The 24,473-nt window shown below is 37.2% G+C and overlaps 3 protein-coding genes across 5 annotated transcripts in view; all 3 read left to right on the top strand.

Moving 5' to 3' along the window:
* The first annotated feature begins 1,866 nt into the window (after positions 1 to 1,866).
* zgc:162396 (uncharacterized protein LOC555292 homolog) lies at positions 1,867 to 6,139 on the top strand. Its single transcript, XM_063887622.1, has 6 exons — positions 1,867 to 2,449; positions 2,531 to 2,691; positions 3,282 to 3,498; positions 3,997 to 4,097; positions 4,334 to 4,471; positions 4,556 to 6,139. The coding sequence occupies exons 1-6, from the start codon at positions 2,339 to 2,341 to the stop codon at positions 4,644 to 4,646; spliced, it is 819 nt and encodes a 272-aa protein (XP_063743692.1). The 5' UTR covers positions 1,867 to 2,338; the 3' UTR covers positions 4,647 to 6,139.
* Positions 6,140 to 6,346: 207 nt separating this feature from the next.
* Positions 6,347 to 15,980, top strand: LOC134867218 (putative methyltransferase DDB_G0268948). Of its 2 annotated transcripts, XM_063887621.1 has the most exons (7): positions 6,347 to 7,001; positions 7,081 to 7,241; positions 9,579 to 9,795; positions 11,471 to 11,574; positions 11,674 to 11,811; positions 12,536 to 12,665; positions 13,267 to 15,980. In XM_063887621.1, the coding sequence occupies exons 1-6, from the start codon at positions 6,891 to 6,893 to the stop codon at positions 12,630 to 12,632; spliced, it is 828 nt and encodes a 275-aa protein (XP_063743691.1). In that variant the 5' UTR covers positions 6,347 to 6,890; the 3' UTR covers positions 12,633 to 12,665; positions 13,267 to 15,980. The 2 variants fall into 2 exon arrangements, with proteins under 2 accessions (XP_063743691.1, XP_063743690.1); XM_063887620.1 differs by having other exon boundaries at positions 12,536 to 15,980.
* Positions 15,981 to 20,379: 4,399 nt separating this feature from the next.
* The window catches only part of ube2f (ubiquitin-conjugating enzyme E2F (putative)), a 43,461-nt gene continuing 39,367 nt past the window's right edge, over positions 20,380 to 24,473 (top strand). The window contains exons 1-3 of one of the 2 annotated variants that reach the window (XM_063888379.1): positions 20,380 to 20,631; positions 23,543 to 23,633; positions 23,763 to 23,934. In XM_063888379.1, the coding sequence (XP_063744449.1) occupies positions 23,820 to 23,934 (115 nt within the window). In that variant the 5' untranslated portion in view covers positions 20,380 to 20,631; positions 23,543 to 23,633; positions 23,763 to 23,819. The remainder of the gene's footprint in view (positions 20,632 to 23,542; positions 23,634 to 23,762; positions 23,935 to 24,473) is intronic. The other variant, XM_063888378.1, reaches the window with a different exon arrangement.

The raw sequence follows: 24,473 nt of genomic DNA, 5'->3' as shown, positions 1-24,473 counted from the left end.
ATGACACACCACATAACAGATCTTTTGATTTTATACAGATTCAATACCTCAGCCTGCAAGCTGGAGCGAGCCTGGGCGATGGTGTGAAGAGGATGCGAAGGAAAATAGGCAGCAACTCGCTCTGGGGGATATATAGCTTTAAGGGGAGAAAGGGAAAGTGGTCATTCGAGCAGCTCCCTATTAATGAAGCAGTGATAAGTAAGTATCTGTCATGTAATTTTGACACAAACATATAAGTCCCTGTGCTTTTGGAAACATTTTCAGATTGTAAATAGCAATATAGCAAAGGCTATAGTACCACAAAATAGTAATTCACAATTCTTCAGAGGCTCTACTGGTGTCATTCCATGTCAAATCACACACTACCATCTCTGTTCTGAAATGCTTCATTTGAGCTTTTACAAAAAAATAAGTGTGTTAAGGGAAATCTATCTAAAGTTCACCATTTTCAATTATAAAAATTCCTTCAACAATCTTCACAAAATTCACTTTTCTGTTGTTTGCTTTCTTTCGTTAGTTTACTGAGTTGTAGTGTTTTCTATCATACATCTTACTGGTGCATGCCACAAGGCCTACCCCAAAACCAAAAGCCGGTGCGTGGAAGAGTGTATAGCGGTAACACTGAAGCATGCCCCACACCGTGGGACAGGTCGTGCACAGGTACCTTTCTCAAGCACACATAGCCTACAGATGGGTGACAAACGAAAATGAAAAACCTTTATAAATGAATAAAGAAACGAGTGCCGATACATACAGGTGTAAAGTTACAGCTGAAAGCTCATGGCGGCCTGAGACACTTTGTTGGTTTTCTAATGTTTTCCCTTTGTCATCCATCTGTACACATACCTTAAAAGGGTACAACCTATAATATAATATAAAAATGACTTGTGTTGGACTTTAAAAAAGCTTCTTCTTTCTAGCTAACTTGCGTTTGCTGGTTAACTTCTTAACTTAACCTTAGCTAATTAGCAGAGGTGGAATGCAACTCAGTAGGCTTAAGTTACATTTAGGCTACTGAAGTGTTTTTCCCCTACTTGAATATTTCCATTTTATGTAACTTTATACTTCTGCTCCAAGACATCTTCTTCAATTCTGTAATTCTTACTTTTCTGATGGATTCGATCCGAAGGTGCCCTCTTTTCCATTTGTGTAGATGCCAATACGTGTGGCCGGTGTCGATCGTGGTCAGCAGGAGGAGGAGGAGGAGGAGGAGGAGGAGGAGGAGGAGGAGGAGGAGGAAGAGGAAATATCGGAAGAAGACGCATCGGAGGACCGGGAAGAATATTAACGCCCTCACACCCCTTCCTTTCATCCTTATAATAAAAACGTTAATTAAATGTTATAAAAGAAAGAAACATTTGATCAGGAATCTGTGTATTTCTTTTAGCTTTCAAGAAACGCATATAAACCAGGCTATTACCATTAGCAGTAACCCTGGTGGTAGTACTAGTTATAATAATAATAATAATAATAATAATAATAATAATAATAACCTAAATAAGTTATTATAGTAGCTTTTTATTATTGTTATTGTTATTATTATTATTATTATTATTATTATTACTACTACTACTATTATTATTATTATTATTATTATTATTATTATTACTACTACATAAAAGACGTCTAGAAGACTTTCCCCAAACGTCCCTGGAAAGTCCCTTTAACGTCCTCGGGACGTTATTTGAACGTCCCCAATAACGTCCCCAGAACCTTAGGGGAACCCTACACAATTCCGTTTAGCGGATGTTCAGAGAGCACCTTTAGGGGACGTCCTGGGGACGTTTTTTTGTTTGCATTTAATAACTGATTTAATTTTGTAATCCTTGCAGGAAATTCTTTTATTTTGAAGTCCTAGTCGCTGTGTTTCCGGTAAGGGAATAAATGAGGATAGATCGAGTGCATGTTCAACTTTTATCACCGTTACCTTTGTAAACTGCTGTGTTACAGAGTGTTCAGTTTGAACTAGACCCGCTTTGGTCATTATTCCACTACTCAACACCTTGTAAGACATTTTTTCCTACGAAGTTGTACATGTATTTGTGCTACCATTTTTTAAACAGCTAGTTGATTTATGTAGTTACTGTTTACCTCCGGGATTATTTCCATGTTTGTCTATGCTTCAGGAGGTAGGTGAAAAGTCAAATGCTGTTTGAAGTGCAATAAGCAGGAAGATTAGAAGGTGCGAGGTAAGAGATTAAAAGAGGCTAAAGGCAAATAAAACTAAGGGCACACCAGGCAGGAGACTGAAAGAGAAAATAGACGACGAAGGACACTGTTTCGGAGCATATCTGAGAGGGCAACACATAGCAACCGAAGAAGACGGAAACGCACCACCATGGCATACAGGTTGTTTGAGGGGAAGGATCATGCCTCTATTTACCAAAAGTATCGATTTACGCCTCCAGACGAGCTCATCAACATTATTATTCAAAACCTTGATAAAAAGGTAAGAATACACAAAATATCAGTCCATTCAGTATTTGCAAAAACCTGCAATATTCACCATATTGACCACTTTGTTGTTCAGAAAGGAAAGCCACATGTGCTTGCCGTGGATCTGGGATGTGGAACAGGTCAGAATACCCGGCTACTGGGACCGCATTTCCAGGCAGTGGAGGGCATCGACATCAGCGAGAGTCAACTGGAGGAGGCCAAAGGTGTGCCAGGGTATCCCAACATCACCTACAGGTAGGAGTGTGTGAGATGCTCCTTATTTTTGGACGTAATAAGCCTTTACAAAATGAAGAATTTGAAGTTGCAAGTAGGAATGTCAAGAGAACTGATACTTTTCCAAATTGATATCAAAACTCTGAAAATGTGCGAGTACTTGTTTCGTGTTGTACCCCAAAGATTTGATACTATCGAACAGCCTATAGAACATTTGTTTGGGAAGCAGTAAACTTCCTATTAATGTTTCTAGGGAATGCACACTTTTATTTGCTGACAATACGACTTTGTAAACATCAAATCAGTGTTGAATTTGGCAGAAGAAAGGTAGCATTTAACTAATGTGCAACAAGGTTCTATAGAGTTAGACGAGGGTGCATTAAGGCTAATGGTTGGTTTTCAAAACAATATAACAATATACAGTATATGAAAAGGAATTATGACCTATTTAACTTTTTAACAGTGAGAAAAGAGTGCATTTGAGAATACTTGGATTTTGTTTGTTTAGGTTTTTACCGTGGTGTATGTTCACTTTTATTGGTATCAACTACAACATTTCTGATATTGAGACCTCCGTAGGTACAAGTGAGACCTGTCTGTTGCACATGCAGGAAAGGGTCAGCGGAGGACCTTCCTTTCCCAGATGGCTCTGTGGACTTGCTAACAGCAGCATCAGCAGCCCACTGGTTTGATCAGTCCAGGTTCTTGGCTGAGGCATGTCGGGTATTAAAACCAGGTGGTTGCGTTGCTCTGCTGGGCTACAGTTGCTTTTTCCCCAGACTTCACTACCAGGACTGTGGAGAGAGACTCAACCAGATATGTGAAGAGGTAGGTTTCTCTATTTTCATGAGCACTGCACAGCTTTGCGTTGCAGTATCACCAACACCAAAGGCAAGAGCTGATAGAAGACTGTAATGGCTTGAAGCAGGGGGATACATATGGCCAGAAAGAAGGAAAATAAGCCAGGGCATAGTATTTGTTGTTGAGGTTGTTTAGTACCATCACAAATCTGGCAACCTGTGCAATGTAGCTAAAGATGTTGGCCAGTATTATGGAAATCCATTTTTCATTGTTGGTCAAGACATACTAGTTACACCACTTAACTCCCCCATGACCAATTATTATTAACACTTCCCTTTGTGTAATGAAGTAAACAAACAAAATACATAAATTGTGTGCTTTACAGGTGTTTGTAGACACATTTTGAAACTACCTACAGAGACGTCCAAGCTGTTTCCAACTGCGTTGTCTAAATGCTAAGCTAAGCTAAACCCCCTCCCATCTCCAGCCCTGCACTTCAAAAACCTTTCCTTGTTATATTTACAGGTGAAGCAGGTAATGTTGCCATACACTAGCAATCAGGTAGCTGTGGCTTTTAGCAAGCTGGAAGAACTCTACTCAGCCATCCCTTTTCCCGACAAAGAAAGGTAAATACCAACATAGATCCAAACACACCTATGCAATTTCACAGATACAGTATTAAATTGTCTTCAAAGAAATGCAGTTACTGTTTCAGAGCTGAAATCCTTAGATCAGAAATATGCTTACTTTGTTTTCTTGAATTAATGATCATTTCAAAGTCAAAACGTCAAAGATGTTTTATTATGCGGCAGTATTCTTTAATTGTCCTACAGTTACATACGTTAATACATTGATATAACAGGATTGAAGGCCTTCAGTCGAACTCGTCCACCTCTGTCAGGAACCTGATCGGTTATATTGAGTCCATTTCCAGTTTCCAAGCTTACAAGAAGAAAGATCCCCAGAGGGCTGAAAACCTGCTGCTTCATACTCAGAACAGGTAATCTATTCATACACACACATGAATCGTAAATGTCTGTTACTTTAAGGATATTAATAATTACTGACTTGCACCGATTCACAGGTTTCTGGAGGAGATGGGAGTCATGTCTCCTGACACGGAAATGAAGCAGGAACTGGAATATTACTGTGTCCTGGCATCAAAACCACTATAATCAACCATGTGGCATTGGTTGTGTGTGTTTGAGTGAGCCTTAGATGTTACTTACTGATCGAGTGCTCTTGTTAAATGTGGATATTCGTAAATCAACTATTTTCTTTCCTCGAGTTGAACTCAGTGATTGTCTTTTGTAATGCATGTGGATCACCTTTGACCAGACTTAAAGGCGTAGTTCAGAATTTTGGAAATAGGACCTAATTTCCAAGTTTGCCAGTGTGCTATTTATCAGTGGAGACCGTTTTCAACACGTTTCATCCAGTCCTTCTAGTTGCAGAGTTCGCTGGTGCTAGGCTAGCTAGTTTTAATTTATTTGGGTGTACTGTGGAGTGGGTAAGACTGTTTTTATTGGTAGGCTAGCAGAAACCATTGACTTGTGCTAGCCTAGCAGCAGTGAACTCTGCAACTAGAAGGACTGGATGAAACGTGTTGAGAACAGTCTCCACTGATAAATAGCACACTGGCTAACTTGGCAATGAGGTCTTATATCCAAAATTCTGAACTACCCCTTCAAAATATAATCTATAGACACAGTGTTTAGACCAGTTAACAGATTATTTACTGAAAACGTAATGGACCAAGCGTCTACTGTCTTTTTCCGGTCTGCAAGTTTTGCTTTTGCGGTGAATCTTACTCTCAAATTGTTACCCATTAGAGCTGCTGAACCCTGAGCGATTACATAACCTGGAGGTTATTTTGAAATATTACATACCTACCTTTGTTATTTCATGGAAGAGGTGCTAAGATGCTTTGGTTCAAATGGGAAGTGATCTTTTTTTAGCCAAGCTTCTTTACTTGTTCTAACGACTTTTTTGCCCTTTCTTTATTCTTTCTCTTTTTTTTAGTGTTTTTTTTTTTTTTACAGAATTTATCTTGCTAATAACAAGTGTTGGCAAAAAAGAATGTCCATGTGAATGCATTTGATTTTTGGGATAAATGCCTAATGTTGAAATGTGACTCTATTTTAAGGATCTTCTGGCAGTAGCCTAGTCTACTTTGGCCAATTTTGCAAAACTTAATTCGTTTTTTTGGATTAATATCCATTAGAGTTGTGTTTTTGTAAAACAGAAAGATCCAACAAATATTAAGGAATATTGGGTAAATGCTGGTTTATTTTTTGGTGTTGACATAAAAAATTGTCATGGTAAACAACTATTATCATTAAGTGTCTTTCAAATAGTAAACTTATTGACCACTTATAACGGCTTGTGTCACGTATGAACGCTCTGTTTATTATGTGACTTATTATGCAACACCATTGGGGTTAGTTATGGAAAACATTGAAGTGACACATTGACCTTTTGATAGAACAGATAACGCATACAAAACATTTTATAAGTTGACATTAAAAAACACTGTTGTTCGACTCAGTAATCTCACATTCAGCTTCAAGATTGCGTAATTCTGTTTTTAAAGAAACTTGCACAAAAGTACATTGGAAAATGAATGGAATTACTTCAAATAAAGCTATTCTCACAAAAGGAAAATCTTCATGATGCATTCAAAGTTCATCATTAATTTATTTGGTGTCCATTTGAAACCAGAGCAAACAAGAAACGCTTACTAACCCTGAAGTATGATTACTTAAAATCACAAACGTAAGGCGGCTTACGTTTTAGATGATTGGCCGATAAAACGATTGTTGTAATTTAAATGTATTGCCTTTTACACCAGGAATTGGACTAAACCTAATTCTGCTGACCCCTAACATTGTTTTACAGTTTACTAGTTAAAGAGTACCATTAGGTTGAACAGCCCGCAGATTTAGAATGAGGACAGTTCCACACAGGATGCTGTTATAACAACATTCTTGTACACATTTCACTGGTACCTCACCCCCATCCTCTCCACAGGGTTCCCATTGGTTCTGACAGAAAATCACATAAGCTGACCCGATTACTCAAACAGACCTTTTAGCTTGACATTGATTCCCACTCAACGTAACTATCATGGATTACGTCGGAAAACACAGCATTGTCGAAAAAAGTTAGAAACCAGAGCATGTAAAAGAGTTTGGCGCTGTCTCTTTAAAGGCCTTCATTAACAAACAAACCATGAGGCCTTGCACTTTGTGGCCGCCCCTTTTCCCCTCTGTCCACTGTTTCACTCTTCTGCTTTTCAGTGTTTGTGTGTGTGTGACTGCCAGTTAGCTCCTTTTATCCAATAAACAACAGAACATAAAATAGATTGCTGTACTTTTTTCATCTTATGCTACAGCTATTGACAGAGGCAGCAACTAGCTATGACTTGCCGTCTGTTTGAGGGCAAAGACCATGCTTCTTCCTATTGGAAGTTCAGAATCTCTCCAGCAGCTAATCTCATACAACAGGTACTTGACTTCCTGGAAAAGCATGTAAGTACAAATGGAAAAAAGATGGTGGTGATCATGGCTGTGTTATTATTTTAGACTAACATGCTTAATATGTTGTCAGAAAGGACATCCCTTTGAGCTGGCGGTGGATGTGGGTTGCGGTTCAGGACAGGGCACCGTCCTGCTGGCCAAACACTTTGCCTCTGTGGTGGCGACAGACGTTAGCCCTGCCCAGGTGGAAATGGCTTTGCAGCATGCCAAAGAGCCAAACATCACTTACAAGTAAGCATGAATCAGCCTACGGTCACATAGATGTTTTTGTTTTATCTAGAGTTGGAGCTTGCATAGGAAGAAATGAAAGACATGCATGTATTCTTTTGAATCTCATTCAACATAATTGTATTTCCCTGGCTAAAGATTGTGCAATCAAGCAAGACAAACCCCCGTTTTAAATAAACATCACAAGCAAAGTAGCCTATTGAATCTTTGCAAAAGAAAGAACAATGGGACCCTTGTCTGGTAAAAGTTGGTCATGCAGGAAGAAATACAGTGTCCTATCAGTACAGGACTGTAAAATACACAATAAATAATGATGATTCTGTAATTTATGATTGCATATAATACAGGGTTGGTCATACAAGTAAGACATTTTCAAAACCTTAAAAAAAAAAGTTTGGAACTATCTTATGCTGTTTGCACATCATATATATTTTAACTGAATAAAATATGATATTAAAACTCAAATGAATCAGAAATTAGCAAAGCAATTTTAAATGCTACATTTTACATTTCGTTGCTGGGAATTTTACTTCTGCCAGAAATGCTTTTGTGTCCTTTTTGGCAAATTAAAAGATGCTGCAAGTACCTGTCAAAGTCCAAATAAGTGTACTTTCACCTTGCAGAATAAATCCCAGTGCAGTTAATAATCACACTAGACACTCAGTGTGCACTTCTACGATGAATGTATGTTGTATGTAAGCCATTGAAAATAGGTACAATATTGTAGAATAAGTATTTATACTAGTAAATTGTATAAAATATCAGAATGAAGCACTTACTTGAAAAATCCTTCAAGAAACTTGGGGAAGTCTTTATTTCACAATTTTATTTTTGTGGCTAAAACTCTGTAGCAGTTGCTGTTCTTGCTATCTTAAAGGGACAGTACAAAGCATTTTGCTGCATCTATTGTTTCTGTTATAAATTGCAATCAACTAAATACCTTTCTGCTCACATGTCCCTTTAAAATACTGTGGTAAAGCAAGCAGCAAAACCGTGGCAACAACGTGGTATCTTTCAGGACATTCGCCTCACTGAGAGGCAGTGTTGGGTATAGTTACTTTGGAAAGTAGTTAATTAGGTTACAACGTTACTATCAATTAAAAGTAATCAGTTACGTTACAGCGTTACCTATTAATAAAAGTAACGCGTTAGAGTACTCCTGCGTTACCGAAAATTAAAAGCCGTTTGCAGCGCCTCGCACATGCTGCAGCTTAACTGACGCAGACACACAGCCTACTTTAAATGCACCGAGACGTCCTGACAATGAATACCATCATCCAACCAAATTAACTCTGCAGGATAACAATAACAAGAAAGACAGTCAGTTATATGCCACATAGCATTTTATTGTTTTATTTTTTTAAATCACAGAACGTGATTGTGATCAAAATTCAGGAGTTGCCTAACGTTTGGTACCCAGCCCAGGTAGCCGATATGATGCAGTTATGAAAGTGCATACATTTACGTGCACGTAAACAGAATCTGAGGTAAACAGGTTGCAGATTCAGATCCATTTATAAATTAACGACCAATCAACGATCTAACAAAAATGCCGAATAAAATGGAACAATAAAATCGCTCACTGGCACAGCAGGCAAATTACAAATATAGCCTAATAGCTGAACTGCCGGGGGTTCGAGACACTCACATCTGCAGGTGGCACAGAACTGTCTGACAAAAAGCAGGCTGCAGTCGGGATTTTACTTTAAAAAAAACAAAAAACTAAGTTACTGATTACCGAACGCACGAAACTAACGCGTTACGTTACTCGTTACTCGATAAAAGTAATTAGAGTACTCTGCGTCACCCACAACACTGCTGAGAGGCAATTCTTACCATAGAACTACTTTAGAAGCAATGACATTCAGGCGGTGGCTAGCCTTACTGAGTATTATGATTTTAAACTTGATAGTAAAAGTTTACAGAACTCTCCTAAATGTCTTAAAAAATAAGTCTGAAAATACTCATTACATTAACTTTAATCGAAGGTATTATTAGGAAAGAGAAATCAGCCTGTTAATAAAAAATAAACATAAAAATAGTGAATGAATCTTTGTGTAATCCCAGTTAGCTAACCTATGTTAAATCTCTGTGAACACTTAAACTATGATGACATATTACTTTTTTAAAGCATGGTACTGAATGCACCAGTAAAAAGCATGTTTATAAATGGCGCTTTAGGCCACCAAACACATTATTGTAGGCCCAGTTTAATATACAACTAAATTTTCTGCATATGTAGTGTTCTATTTCTTTAAGTCCAACATTTTGGCAAGGATGAATCCCTGGCATTATTCTGTCAGCAAGGGTTAAAGTTTGACCCGGCTGTTTTTACCTCAGACAGTGTGTTGCTGAGGAGCTGCCATTGGCTGACAGCTCAGTGGACTTGGTGACAGCCATGTCTGCCTTCCACTGGTTTGACCGGCCACGTTTCCTGCAGGAGGCCCACCGAGTCCTGAAGCCCCGGGGCTGCATGGCTCTGCTCAACTACTCCATGGACATGGAACTCAGCTACCCTGACTGCTGCTCTCAAACACTCAACCAAATCTGCCAAGAGGTGCTAACAAGTGCATTCACTTCCTCAGCTAGAGATACATTTAGGGCTGTTTAGCATCGAGGAACAGGTGTTACTTACTACATTAACAAGGGTTGTATTAAAGTGACCCAGTACGCCATGACAGATTACATGCACACAATATTGTAGTTTTTCCCATTTTAGATTGCAGATTTCGAAACCCGTACAATCTGCATTACAGCTTTGATGTCACTTCCCAAGGAAAGCACAAGTAATACAGCACAACATCAAAACCAAAATAACCTTAAATACCAAGTTTTGTCAAAATCAAACTTAATTCTTTAACATGAGCATGATATTAGCTTAATCATAGCAGTTTCAAGCCAAACCGATGTGTAATGTTAGCCTTTTTTAAGGAGGGCCGTTTCTTATCTTACTTTTAAACTAAGCTGATACCCTAAGATTTGGAGGAACTGGAAGTAGGGTCGTATTTAGCAAAATACAATTAGTTTTGTTTTCACAGTAAAATAACATTTCAAGATACAAAAAGTTGAATGGATAACAAAAATCTTCATACACCCTAACTCTAACTCCAAACAAACTCAATCATAAAAAAAGAAGCCCCTTCTTTGTTTTAACCCCCCTCTCCGTTTACTATCTCCATTAGGTTAACAGTCCCTATACTGAAAACACTGAAACGTTGACTGACTACTTAAATGTATTATGTCAACAGATTTCACACAACTGTATTAAGTTAGTTGAAAGCAAAATGATTAAGTTTAAATAAAACATATTAAGTTCAACTTAATATTATTGATTTCAATTAACCTAATACAGTTTTGTGAATTCTGTTGACATAAAACATTTAATTACAGTCAATGTTTCAGTGTAGCTTTTTTCAAATGGGAAGGAAGTCTTACAATGCTATAATCACACAGTACTAAACAAACTAAAAATGAAAACAAAACTTGTGATTACATATGCAAACTCCATAACTACCACAGCATAACAGACAATAGATTACTTTTAGCTCATCAACAACTGTTTCCAAAGTGTAAACCACATGGCCCCTTCCTGTGCTTCCTGTTCTTTCCTGTTAGTTAGCAAAATGTAGTTTTCCAGACACAAGGCGAGGCTAGAGTTCAATAGTTAAACCATGTTCAAAGTCAGTTTCCTAGTTAGATCATTTCTAAGTAGTTCCTTGAATTCAATTAAATCAAATTAAAGCAAATTAATTAATATTTAGCTGAAACGATCAAACTTAAAGAGGCAGGTTTCAGTCAGGTTAGGCACAGTCAATAACAATGGAACTGTTAACACTAAGATTGAGATATATTTGCTTTCTAAAAAAACTACAAAAGTACAAAGAACATCTTACACGTTCTCTTTATTTCCTTATTTTATTGCATCTATTCTGGTTTATACTAGACTTCATCAGTGAATTTTCTGTCCAGAAACAATCACAGTAACTTTTAAAATGAACAATGGCATCATCTAGTGGATCTTAATTGCACTCAGTTAGGTTACAAAAACAATGAGTTGATGGCAGTCAACATTAAAGTGTTAAAACAAGTAGAACATGTGCACACATAGAAAGGTATTAAAGTTCTATGAAGTGTTAAATAGCTGAAGCAAACTCATCTGTAAGACATGCGCTATACCATGCCATTGATAGTGTTGAAGAATCTCCTAACTTCCTGTCTCTTGGTTGTACCAGTTCTATGCAGCCTTGGTTCCTTACCGCAGTGCCCACCTTGGTACCGGTTCGATTGAATTTTACCGAGAGGCTTATAAGTCCCTCCCTTACCCTGACAAGGAGTGGTAAGAGCTTGTTTTTAGTTGTTTGGTGCATGTGTTGGTTAGAGTGGAAAATTATCCATGGTTGATACCGTACTGACTGTGTGTCAAATTCTATTACAGGCATGAGAGTGTGCGTGTGAAAAGGTCCATGCCTCTTTCCAGCTTCATGGGGTTCGTGGAGTCTTTCTCCAGCTATCAGACTCTGGTGAGAGAAGACCCACAGAAAGCCAGTGCCCTGTCTCAGGACATCTTTCACAGGTATATGGCAAATGCTACTATACATACATAAAGTAAAATATACATGTGTGCACATCACACATTCGACAATGCTCTGTGAAAAGTATTATTAGCAGGGCTTAGTGAGTTTATTTAGTCTGGAAAAGGTTAATGGGTCAAATGTGCAAATGTATTTTAGTTCTGAACTTAACTTCAGAACTCAGCTAAAATGTGCACGTGTCACTAATCATCTTGTAAATTATCATCAAATTATAGTAACTTACTGAGTACACAGTTAATGAGCCTTTTATAATTTAAATTGTGTTTTTGTTGGTAGTAACTTTTAAGTTATTTCAAAATCAAACATTGAACATATTTCCTCTTATTACTAAACAGTGACAAAGCTCCAAACATTTGATTAATACAAAGGAATCAAAACTCCATATATCATCATTAGTAAAACAATTATTACTTAAATCACAATTTACAAAATTGGCATCCTGAGAGGAGTGATTTACTTGTTTTTAATTTGACCTAATCTTTCACAGTGTAACTATAGCAACAAAAGTAGGCCCTATTTTAAATGATAGTTACTTTTTTGTAACTTTTTACAGTTACTTTTGCTATCGGAATTTGTAGTCCAGATAACATTAAGTCTGTCCCTATCATGCATGTTTCTTTAAAAATGACATAATTGGCAGGTAAGGTTTTGAATAAGGTTTCCCAGTACACCCTTTGACTGAAAGATGAACTGCATTCTCCTCAGGTTGATGTCCCTGATGAAGGTGTCCTCTGCAGAGACGGAGGTGGAGGTGTCTGTAAAATATTACTGCCTCCTGGCCTGCAAACCACAGGAAGCCTGAATGACTGCTGCCAGCACTCACAGGTTCCAAAAAGTAAAAGAAAAACTTTGCTGTCAACTCTCCCTTTGTAAAGCAATCTGTTTGACACCTCCCTTACAGCATTAAGTGATTTTCATGTTACTTGAACGCTCTAGTAACAAATGCCACTTCTTTAAATGTAATAGTTTAAAATGTTGGTATTTACTCCTATGCATGTTATTGTTGAGAGCTAAATGAGAAAAGAAATCCTATTCTTGTTAATTAATTCTAAATGAGAAGCTGGAAGAAGCTGTTATTTAGCTTAGTTTAGCGTGGCTTAGCTTAACCTAGTTTATACTGGACCCTGGGAACAGCTAGTTTGGTGTTATTGTCGTTTTTACCCTCCAGTTATTAAAAAACTGAGATAGAATGTGTACTCAGATCTTGCACTTAGGTAAAAGTAGAAGTATCAGAGTGTAGGAATACTATGCTGCAGATAAAAGTCCTGCATTCAAAATGATACTCAAAAAAAGTAAAAAAGTATCAGCATCAAAATACATTTAAACTACTATAGTTTTAGTTCTTATTTTGCGAATTGGTCCATTTCAGAATAATATGATATGTTTGTTTTTGTTTTTTAACATATTTTTGGGGCATTTTGCCTTTAATCGGATAGGACAGTTGAGAGTGACAGGAAAGTGGGAGAGAGAGTCGGGGTGAGATCCGGAAAGGACCACGGGTCGGGAATCTAACCCGGGTCGCTGGTGTACGGTGCAGGTGCCCCAGCCATTTGCGCCACGACCGGGGCCAATATGATGGGTTTTGATTATAATTATTGATGCATTGATGCATGTGTTATCAAAGCTGGTAACGGTGCAGCTAGTTTTAGTGACTTTGTATACTGCAGGGTAGCTTGTGAATTTATTGTTGATTATATTTAATCATTAATCTAAATCTGCAAAGTAACAAAAGAAATCAAATAAATGTAGTCGGGTAAAAGTCCTCAATTTACCTCTGAATTGTAGTGGAGTGGAACAACAAAGTAGTATTAAATGGAAATACTCAAGTAAACTACAAGTATCTCAAAATTCTACTTAAGTTCAGAACTTGACTAAATGTACTTATTCCCACCTCTGGTGACTTATACCAATATCTTGGCAAATGGATTGAGAGAACACAAAAGTGGGAGAGATTCAAAAAAATAACACAAGAGATTGGGAAAACAATGGTTGTAGTAAACATATATTAAAAAGTATGAGGGGCAAAGTGAGGATGTGAATATATGTGAAATCAGTAGCTACACTTTAATATGGTTCTGATATGTGTAATCATTCATTTTCACTTTGAAAAAGGAGAGGCCGTTGTTTATAATACCACTAGAGGGAGACATTTGATCAAAAACAAGCAATGTAGAGACTTAAAAGGAAATTTACAGTATTTTTTGATTATATTACTTTTGCTTTAACTGTAATTAACATACATGAAGTCAGTTTAAAATGGTGCAAGTCAGTAATTTTTTAGGGGAGTTCTTTTATTTCACTTTGGGTTATGCACAATATGACCTGTGAATGTGTGCATTTCATTAAATAAACTCAATTGATAGTATTTATTTAGCTTTTTGGTGTTTTATTTTAAAATAAAATCGCTAGAAGTACAGTACATCGTCAATCTGTCAATAGTTTAACTTAATTTTCAAACTACATTTCCCAACACTGCACACAACAGCTCAAATAATGCCACACTGCATATATATACATTATATTGTATAACTGTTCAATATTTGACTGAAGAAAGGAAAAAGTCCAATCCGTGAGAGCTGAGACAAGTCTGCTGTCTGCTGGAGACAAAAGTCTGACCCAAAAAGACTTAATTATTCTGAGACATTTTCATCTTGTCAGGCTTAAAGGTCTCGTCACAGCCTGGGCCTCTTTATATTCAGTCTTAAATGTTCTCTCTTCAGGCTGTCCTTCTGATTCCTCTAATTGTTGTTAATTATCTTCATACACCTCACTAAGGCTAAATTAACACAAGAAATCTGAGAGTTATCAATCCTTAGAAAACAGATGTAATTACTGTGCTTTACGTGCATTTGAATAAACATTTGACACAAACCTGAGCAGACTCATACCTCAATCAACATAGATATAAAACAGAGAAAACTGAAAAACTTCAGTATTTCAGTATCATCAGTATTTAGAGCTAAATCACACTGACTGATTTCTGCCTTTGAACCTGCAAAGCTGGCCCAGAACTAATTTGAAAATATCAAATAATATACTGCCTTTTCCCTGGTTACCATATTATTTGATCTGATCTGTGCCATATGGGAAGAAGAACATGTGTTTTTAAAGTTTGTCATGGCTTTGTAACACTTCTCCTCATTTTGCCTAAAAAAGCCCATCCCTCACCAAGTTTTTTTCCTCCCGTAGATACAGCCGGTCTTATATGTGATGGGAACTTTAGGCTTTTTTGATTATTTTTTTTTCAATTCTCAGAGATGTTGAACTCACACTTTTGTCTGTATATTCTCAGATAGCTTCACAGTTTGTCAGTGACAGCTATTGTCTTTCTATATGACATTGCAAACTCACTGGATTGATTTACTTGCCTTACGAGTTTTGTATCTTAAAGCACAATCTTTTTTTACATTACATTATCCCATAAATTCCTCAGATTCTTTGTTAGTCTCACATTATTCGTGTTTGTGATGCGTGTCAGGCCTGTTGTTGTAGCATCCCTCTCTGTTTGTGTGTAAATGCTCTCAGCAACATTTCCCCACCACTGGAAGATCTGCTCTGACAGAATCCTGTGCTCTTTTTTCTTTATCCTCGTTCTCACAAACAAAAAAACATCCCAAATGCCCTCATCTGTGCGGTCTGGTCTCTTTCTTAGGTTTTGAATCTTAGTCAGGGAGACATTTATTACAAACACGCTTTAGTGTGGGCAGTGCAGAAATGTTCAGCCTTTAGTTGGGCAATGGGTAGCTGTTAGCGTGACTTGAGGCCATGGTCAGATATGGTCAGAGAAAAATGCAGGAGATTTTGAGTTGGCTAGTTTGTCTGTTCTGCACCTGGTTGCACATGAGAAGCAAGTTTTTTTATCTTTTGACTTTGAGCTATTTCACTACCAGCCATACCATATAATTTAACCAAAATTGTGTATGTGAATGATACCTTTGTTAAAATAGACTGTATGACTGATCAAAACAGGTTATAACGTTTACTTTTATCTTGATCCATGCAGTTCACTGCAGCATGTTTTATGTCCTATATATGTCCTATGCAACTACAACAAATGAATTGCCATTTAGTTATATGCATGACCTGACAACTATTTCAGAGATATTATGTTGTAATCAGTTTACTGGTCAAATAAAGTTTATGTCTTCTTTTTGGTGTTTTTTTTTTTTTTACTATTTTTTGTGTATTTGCATCCAAATGACGATTAACAATCAGGTCTTAAAAGTGAAGCAAAGCCGGAAGGTTCTAAACCTGCATTCTGTCTAACAGCCAACAGAGGGCGCCTCAACTGGTTGCAAATACTGTAGATGTAGATGTATGAGGTTTTTTTTTTAACTCAGTAAACATTTTCCCTATAATGTTATGGTCTCAATCTTTAGTGTCAAGTCTTCTTCAACAGAGCATGGTGTTCATTTAGTAAATTATGTTTCAATTTAGACTTTAACAATAAGGCAGGGTATGTTTTAAGGTGTGGCTACGTTGTGATTGACAGGTTTCAACCAGTGTGTTGTCCTGTTTGGGTGTTGTCTGTGTTTTTTTGTCTTTTGTCTTTTGTCTTTTGTCTTAGCACTTTAAGTCTTTACTGTCTTATTGAAGGTTTGGTTGTACATAGCTATACCCCCTTTCAATTTTATTTGAAAAACAAAAGTGAAGATAAAAACATGTTTTGAGAACAGAAGGTAACATCTTTGTATGTTCTTCATGATAGTGTTCATTTAATGGCGACTCATCACAAATGCTAGGTGACGTCATGTGCAACAGCTCAAGGTTTCATTAGAAAAAAAATAAACATGGCACCATCTGGTGAATCCGAGCCTTCCTCTGTATCTGTTGTTGCAGCTGTATGAGAACAGAGTTTCATTCGGATCTCTTACAAACATGGTGCTTTTGTCTGGAAGATCATTGAGGGAACACATTACCTTCCCATCCCATGAAATCAAATCTCTCCCCTCAGCATGCTCTGCCTCGAGTGATATGTTTTTATATCAATCTGTTTTTCATTTGATGTCTTATCTTGATAAGATCTTGCGTTCTTTAAAACCTCGTATCAGTGGATGTCATAGATTTGGCTTTTAAACGCACAAAGACAAAAACTTTAATAGAGTTAATTAGCCAGGCATAGTTAATGTATATATGTATTTTCCAGTATGTGCACTGTTATTAAAGGGATAATGCAGAAGTCCCACAAACGTATCATAAAAGACTGTAAAACAGAAACATTTTTCTCAGCACTCACATTTAAATATACAAATATGTGTTTGACTCTATTTGCCTACTCATTTGTATCAACCTCCAGAAAAGTCTTTCCCATATTCAAATAATGGAGGATTTTACTGCTCAAACAGAAGCTCATTGTTTCCATAAAGTATCACGTTATGTAATGTGTCTCTTCGTGATTGTGTGACTGGGAGAGGAAGTTTGTAATTTTTTTCTCTGTGACAGAAGAAAATGGAATCTGCCTCTTCACATCAATGATGCCATGCTCAGATGGTGACCATAGACCGCATATATATAAATGGTGACTCACACTTTTAGTCTACTCCTGTTATGTTCAAATAATGCAAAGTGAGTTGGACTGACTTCAGAGTTAAACAGTGTATCTGCTGCACAGATGTTGCCTTATCACCATTCAAAGTGCTGTGCCAGACATCAACCAGGATGGATCTGTGCTCAAACTAGTAGACTGTGGACATTTTTTTGACATTTTGTAAATAAGCTACTTCTCAGATTAAAGGGACAGTTCACTTCAAAATGAAGATAATTCACAGATCTTGTGAGAAGTTTCACGTAGGTACTATTTACTTTCTCCAAAACTACTCCTTTCAATGAAATCACTGTGCCGAAGGAAATATTTCATTTGAGAAAGACAGGTCGTCGTCGTCGTCGACGTCCTCACCTCAAATTAAAGGAACACTTCACCCCAGACAAGATAAGCTACAGAAGAAGTTTCATAAAGAACTATTGCATTCCTCCTGATGGCAGGGGATGTAAACCTAGACTCACTGACTTGTCTAGGTTAGCTATAGCTGAGCAGATGCACTTTCTTTCTGCAGTGTATTGCAACAGTTTGGCAAAAGTGAAGTGAACACACAGCATATAACAGGATGTGTTTTTGCAACAGAGATGTTTTTCCCTCTTAAACTGAATAGACACTACACTCTCATGTGGGCCATGTGGTCCAGCAGGAAGAGCAAAGCCCCCGGTGTAACACTTTGTTTCTACATGAGTAAGATTAAAGGCACTGGGGCTACTGTCACTGCAGTCACACTCACAGTCTAATTAAAATGACAGCATCATGTCACTTTAATGTACATGGAACTGGTGGTGATTCCAACTTATTTCCCCTCACATACATATAAGACTACAGAAATGCATCTTATAAAAGGGTCAACTTAAATGTACCAGCTTAAGTGGGATTTGCAGAGGTCCACAAGGAGGAAATGTGATTGATAACACTAAAATGTATTTGTGTCTGTTTTAGAGCTTAAGGCAGCAGTTGCTCATTGCTAGGGACTGTACTGTGAAACACATTTACATTGTACCCTTATCTTCCCTGGTAATATGTTATTTATCATATCTTAACTATTTTGAGCCGATGTTTAGATTAGATTAGTTTTGGATTGGTTCAGTTTTTAATGTATTTGGTTAGTGTTAGACATTTTTTAGGGTAAAAGTTGGGGTCAGGGGTTTTGGCTACAGTTAGATTGTAGTGTTTCTGAATAATAATTAACAATTGCAATTATATACAATACATTTAAGGTGATAAAGTGTTATAGCATACCCTTGTATGGGCTTAGAATGGCACATTGTGTTTGATATTATGTATATATATATATATATATATATATATATATATATATATAACAAATACTGGCATATGCATAATGAGAAATGTAAACAACACAACCTCAGATTCTTTATGAATAATAATATTGCATGACCCTTTTTTCATCAGTGAAATAAAGCGAGTGACTAAAAAAAACCTAATATTTGTATCCTGCATGTAAACTGCAGAAGTTTTTTTATTACTTCAGGAAAAAAATGTTAAAGTCACCATTGGTATGCAGACATCAAAGTTAAAAGCTAATTTAACATTTAAAAGCTGCCCAAAAAAGATAAACAGAAGTCTGAAATTCCTTAGGGTGACTCCTCCGTCACTTAATTACTCCCCATTGGGCAGAGAAGCACGACAGTCTTTGCTTATCCCCTTCTTTACTCTGATGTTGGGCTCCCAGACACAGTAGTGACAGAAATATTTTATTTCAAAGTGAATGCATTTATTTTCAGTACTGTGTTTTCTATTTATTAGAGTCATCTGAGGAGAGGCTGGAGGTTTTTTCACGAAAAAGTGCCCGCTCTTTATAAAATTATTTTAATCCCATCTGGATAAATGACCTTTTGTTCTCTATGCTATGTAAGTTTAAGAGTTTATTCGGCCATTTTGTTTCAACCTTAACAGATATAGATAAACAACAATATAATCATCCACTCTAAGATCATTATAATTTGGTTTGAAAACAAACTTTGTCTAACCAAGCAGGTCACTCAAGTTTTGTCCAAATACTTTAGAGGGGTTGGGTTTGCTCCGACAAGCCAATGAGCTGTTCTGTCAAACTGTGAGACTCTGTTTCCCATTTGCAAAGGGTGCTATTTTTAAAGCACATGTGTCCATGTGAAAAAATATGTGGATAAACCTTCCTAAGCATTATATTCAATATTTTCCAAAATAACTGTAATTTTATTATCAATCTGGGAAGACGTTATTACTATTAGATAAAAGATATGCAATAAAATGCTAAGAGCCATATCATAACACAGCTACTGTCATATATTTGACTAATACAGATATGATCCACGACGGATAATTTCACCAATAATTGAAATACATACACATGAAGTATAGCACAATAAAAAAATTAAAAAAGAATACATTTTTATTATTTTTTTTCTTTGTTTATTTGGTTTTCTTGGCAAATGAAGAAATATTGCATTTTTTTTTTTTTAAAGGAAAGTCTCTAAAATCACCCAAAGGCATTACCTTTCAAAATAAATGAACAGTAGGAGACATTAATGTGTGAAGCACTTCACTGTATACTAGTATAGTTAATCAATATTTTACAGAAACAATCACCAACATTATTCAAAAGCATATTCAGAAATGATTCAAAAGCATTGTATACCAACAGAGTGAAAGGGGATTAATAAAGTATGTATTTTCTAATGTATAAGTGTGTGGGTCCACACGCTAACACTTGGGCAAATTAAAAAAGTAAAACTCATAAATTATAAATTTGATCATTTTAAATACAATTTTGTAACAAATGTTCTGTCTTCGTAAAACGTTTTTGTATTTGGAAAACGTTTACTGAAGTTACAATTTCAATGCAGGAATTTTACCTATAGCATATTATTTGTACAATGTCTTATTACTTTGACTTTGTATTATTACTTTTCTGTTCATTTTCATAGCCGAAAATGCTAGAACCGACCTCTCTGTTTGCAGTCTATGGAACCTACTCGTCCTCTGTACAGCGGAACGGATTATCTGCCGCCATGTATACCCGGACAACAATAACAAACGGCATTCACTGCGCTTCCGTTGCCCATGACACCGGAGCGAAGTTCTGACAGCTGATTCCCCAATCAGTTTAAATCCACTCCGAGTCCCCAATAATCACTTTTAAGTTATTTACAGTCCGACGTGCCTCCTATATCTTCCGACTGGAGTCGCAGACATCACCTTGAACCGAGGAGTGCGGATTATTATGGTGTAGCAAGGGGCGCTAGCTCTGAGACAGCAGGTAAAAAACAACGACCAGAAAACACACAAGCTAACACTGGCTAGCACACATACTTCGTCAACAACTCGCGTGCGACTTTACTAAATTGAAACAAGTGACATGTACTCGTGCACCCAAGCACACGTGCACAGAATAAGCCTTAGTTGAGACCGTTAAAGCTTGGACGTTGTGTTTAGCTAGCTGTTATTAGCTGCAGTGTTAGCGGTTTGTTATTGCGTTGGGTTATCGAGTTAAAAAGTACAGTGACGAAGCTGTAACTTTACCTATAAAAGTGTTCATATAAGCATTAATATTAATTTGAGCTCTTAAAGAGGTGTTGTTGCGAGGAATACGGGCTTTTACGTGTTTGAGTATCAAGTTAGCTGGACTCACTTTGTCTACCGTGAGTTACAGGGGGTATATTTATTTACAGAGCAAGTTAACCTAACATTACTCTACCAATGTGTCCTATATATTGGTTATGTAAATAAGCTTGACATACTGTTCCAATATGTGGGGACTTAGTCTGATTACACAACAGATCTTTCATTATTGTATCTGCTAGTTGTATTTAAGCCTAGGCTATTTTCTGCTTCGTGGCTCTGCCCCTACCCCTGCAGCTACTTGACTAACATCCAGGTACTTGGTGTCAGTAAGAAACAGGCCAGGGTGCAGTGATTGACAGCTCAGGCTGGTGGGCTGTGAGTCAGACTCAGTGACACACATTTCATGGCTCACTGATACCTGATGCCTTCACCCTTTGCTACCTCTGCCCCGGTGCTCACTGGACACGTCAGAGATGTTAGTGATCTGCTCCCCTAGCAAGGTTAAAATAATTTTATCTGCACCACCTGTGATATTAAGGGTAATATTGGGCAGAAAAATAGAGTAAACAGGATAATACAGCAGATGGGATCCTATGTGCCTTAAGTGACTAAACAAGTAGTATGTCATAAATTTTTTGGAACAATTCATGCAGCAGCACCAGGCAAAGAGGTCGCAGAATTCTTTGAAAGCTTGAAATTCCCTGGAAGTTGTTTTTTGAATAGGTATTTGTTTACTGGTGATTTAAAAAAAAATGTTTACACACTGTTTCCTGTTTGCTTCTTAATGTAAAGTCTTACCATGACTTGATTGCATTCTGACATTTGTACAAAACATATAATTACCTCTAAACTTTTAAATGATTCTGTTTTTAAGTATTTCAAAAATAATGTAGAACACTTTTTTAGCCAGACTTAACTTGCTTTTTTCTTGATTTAAGTACATCTATTGTTTACTTTTCATATGCATGCATGTACAATAAATGCCAGAGAAAAGCCTCCCTTAGCCACATAATTCCACTGATGTTGCATTAGAATACATTATATCAGATTTAATATACAGCTCCTAAATCTGTATCTCTACATGTATGGCAGCCAGTCCAGTGTCTGTTGAATTCCAACACAGAGAAAAATTGTCAGTAGTTTATAGAATACAATTAAATTAAATAAAAATGAATTTAACTCAAAGACATACCTATAAATAATACAACCAGAGAAACTGATAATGCTGAAGTGGTCTCTTAATTGGAATATTGTTTGGTTGGAAAATTGTTTTACATCAACTTTAAATTACAGACATTTGAAGCTTTCAAAAACATTGTTTCACCGTAATACATGTTCGAAAAGTATGCCTTCAGTTTAGAATGTCAAACATATATGATGGCTTCCTGCTTAATGACTCATAGGGAAGTTGGAAGAAGCATGATGTTGAAACACGCTTTTGTCCTGTACTGCTTGTCAGTGTATGTTCCCCTATGTCGGATAAACTACATTTTTAAGAGAGTGTCAAAGATATGATATGTTAACTTTATCCGGCAGATGATTCAAATGTATCTCTTTAAATATATTGCATACATTACATTTTTTAAAGACAATAGGCTTTGTGAAGGAAAGTGCTATGGCTGTGGTATTAATCGCCTTAGTTTCCAGGCTGCATGTGGTCTCACATAACAAGACTGTAAATCTTTTGGCACCTCACGTCTTTTCCTACCAGGGAGTCCTAATTGCAATAGACTCCTTTAATCGATGTCAAACACTCAATTATTCCACCGTAATTAAATGTTGTCGTAGCTGTTAGTTTATCGCTATAGGAAGTAAAGGAGGGAGTAGAATTAGACCTCATTATTTCCCTGTGTCTTGCTCATTAAACACTTGCTATTTCTGTCCCTATTATCCTCTTCGCCTATATATGAGACCTGGTTGGTTCTAAATATGCATGGGTTGAAACTCTGAAGCTAAATGTAGAATTACTACCATGATCTGATTTTAAGATCTATAATTTAACAGCTCAGCTTTGGCCTTACAGTATATATAATATATAATGTACCTTAAAGACCCTTTCCTTGCTCTATTGTTTTTTTTTTATCCAGCAAGCCTCTGAACTATTTACTGTATGTCTGCTTAATCTGTGCAGTATCATGGGGCGGAAGTCTATTCAAGCTGTCAAATCAACGCCCAGGGCTTTGCAGTAGATTTTCATAACAAAACAGTGGTACTGCAACTTCCGCATCAGTTACGTGATGTCATTGGGTCCATAAGCCTCCTAACCCTTAAAATGTGAAAGTAGGGCCTAACATCTGTATATCAGCATACCATTTTCTGGGGGTAGATCGACTTCACATTACGAACTCTTGAAATGCCCTTATTTGAATTATTTGGTTCTAAAGTTGTTAAATGCGCTACAGCCAAAACCAGAGTTATTTTCCAATCATTTGACTGAGCCGAGACCGGCTGTGACTAAGTGGATTGGAGCCGGGGCCTAAGGAAAACTCGAGTGCTTAAGCTCTATGGGCCAAATACATGTGGAAAATTGCTGGAAGATCCCGTTTTTCTTTGGAGAGAAGAGTCAGGCCATTTTTCATTCATTATCCACTGACTAACTTTCGTAGGTATGAACGGGCCCTGCCTCTAATGCTGTATCCAGTTCTCTTCATTCATCCATGGTCTACTCTACACTGACGACAAATTAAATTCAATACAGTGAGACATTTATATTTCCCAGTTTAACTTGTGTGCACGTCTTTTGTAGAAAATGATAGAAATGATTATTGAAACTCTTTGTGATTTATTCTCCGTTGACCAATGTTTTCTCTTCCTTTTGATTGACAGGCTTTTCAGCAGCAGTGCAGCGGTGGGCAGACCGAGGCAGACCACAGCAGCGCAGCCATGCTTACGTTGGCCAGTAAGCTGAAGAGGGACGATGGAGGGAAGGCGGGCCGTGCCTCCGGAGCCTCTGACTCCACCCACAGGGTCTCCATCAGGGACCGCCTCCTTACCAAAGGTACCGGTATTTTTTTCAGCTCGAATAATGAAGACAAAACAGATATTTGAGGATGTACTCCAGGTCAAGAACGTGGTGGTTTTCAGCACTGGAATTCACATTTCACGCTCCTTTTCCTCTATGGATGTTTGGACTTTGTGTTCTATTCCTTTTTCTACATTTCTATTTCTCTCTTTTCATTTCTTTTCACTCTGTCCATGTTTGGCCTCTTGCTCCTTCAGTTTTATTTATAGGTATTTATAGTTGCCTTTCGGAAGCAGCTCCCACACATCTGCCTGCGCTCTCCTTCTTTTAAATTTGAAACGACTGTCCTTGTCCTTTCCAGCTTTTGGCTTTGTTGTTTGTCGAAAAAAATACTCCATTGGAGTGACTTGTTTTTCTGTAGGTACTGAAGCAAGGAGAGTTATGGTTTTGTTAAAGGTCAATACAGTTCTTAGATAGGAAACTGCTTAATGAGCTGGCTTTGGACCAGCACTTCATGAAATTCAAACTAAGGTTGCTAGGCCTTTAGTAAAACACACTGTAGTACATCCTCGGTA

The sequence above is a fragment of the Eleginops maclovinus genome, chromosome 7 (genome assembly GCF_036324505.1).
Source record: "Eleginops maclovinus isolate JMC-PN-2008 ecotype Puerto Natales chromosome 7, JC_Emac_rtc_rv5, whole genome shotgun sequence".
In the NCBI taxonomy this organism is placed as follows: domain Eukaryota; kingdom Metazoa; phylum Chordata; class Actinopteri; order Perciformes; family Eleginopidae; genus Eleginops; species Eleginops maclovinus.
The sequence above is the reverse complement of the archived record's forward strand: the minus strand, read 5'-3'. Positions and strand labels throughout refer to the sequence as shown.

Coding starts and splice junctions, on each gene's coding strand:
- zgc:162396 (XM_063887622.1), top strand. CDS start 2,339: ATGGCATACAGGTTGTTTGAGGGGAAGGATCATGCCTCTATTTACCAA. Junction 3,499..3,996: donor TCAACCAGATATGTGAAGAG/GTAGGTTTCTCT, acceptor TTATATTTACAG/GTGAAGCAGGTAATGTTGCC. Junction 4,098..4,333: donor CCTTTTCCCGACAAAGAAAG/GTAAATACCAAC, acceptor TTGATATAACAG/GATTGAAGGCCTTCAGTCGA.
- LOC134867218 (XM_063887621.1), top strand. CDS start 6,891: ATGACTTGCCGTCTGTTTGAGGGCAAAGACCATGCTTCTTCCTATTGG. Junction 7,242..9,578: donor GAGCCAAACATCACTTACAA/GTAAGCATGAAT, acceptor TTTTTACCTCAG/ACAGTGTGTTGCTGAGGAGC. Junction 11,575..11,673: donor CCTTACCCTGACAAGGAGTG/GTAAGAGCTTGT, acceptor ATTCTATTACAG/GCATGAGAGTGTGCGTGTGA.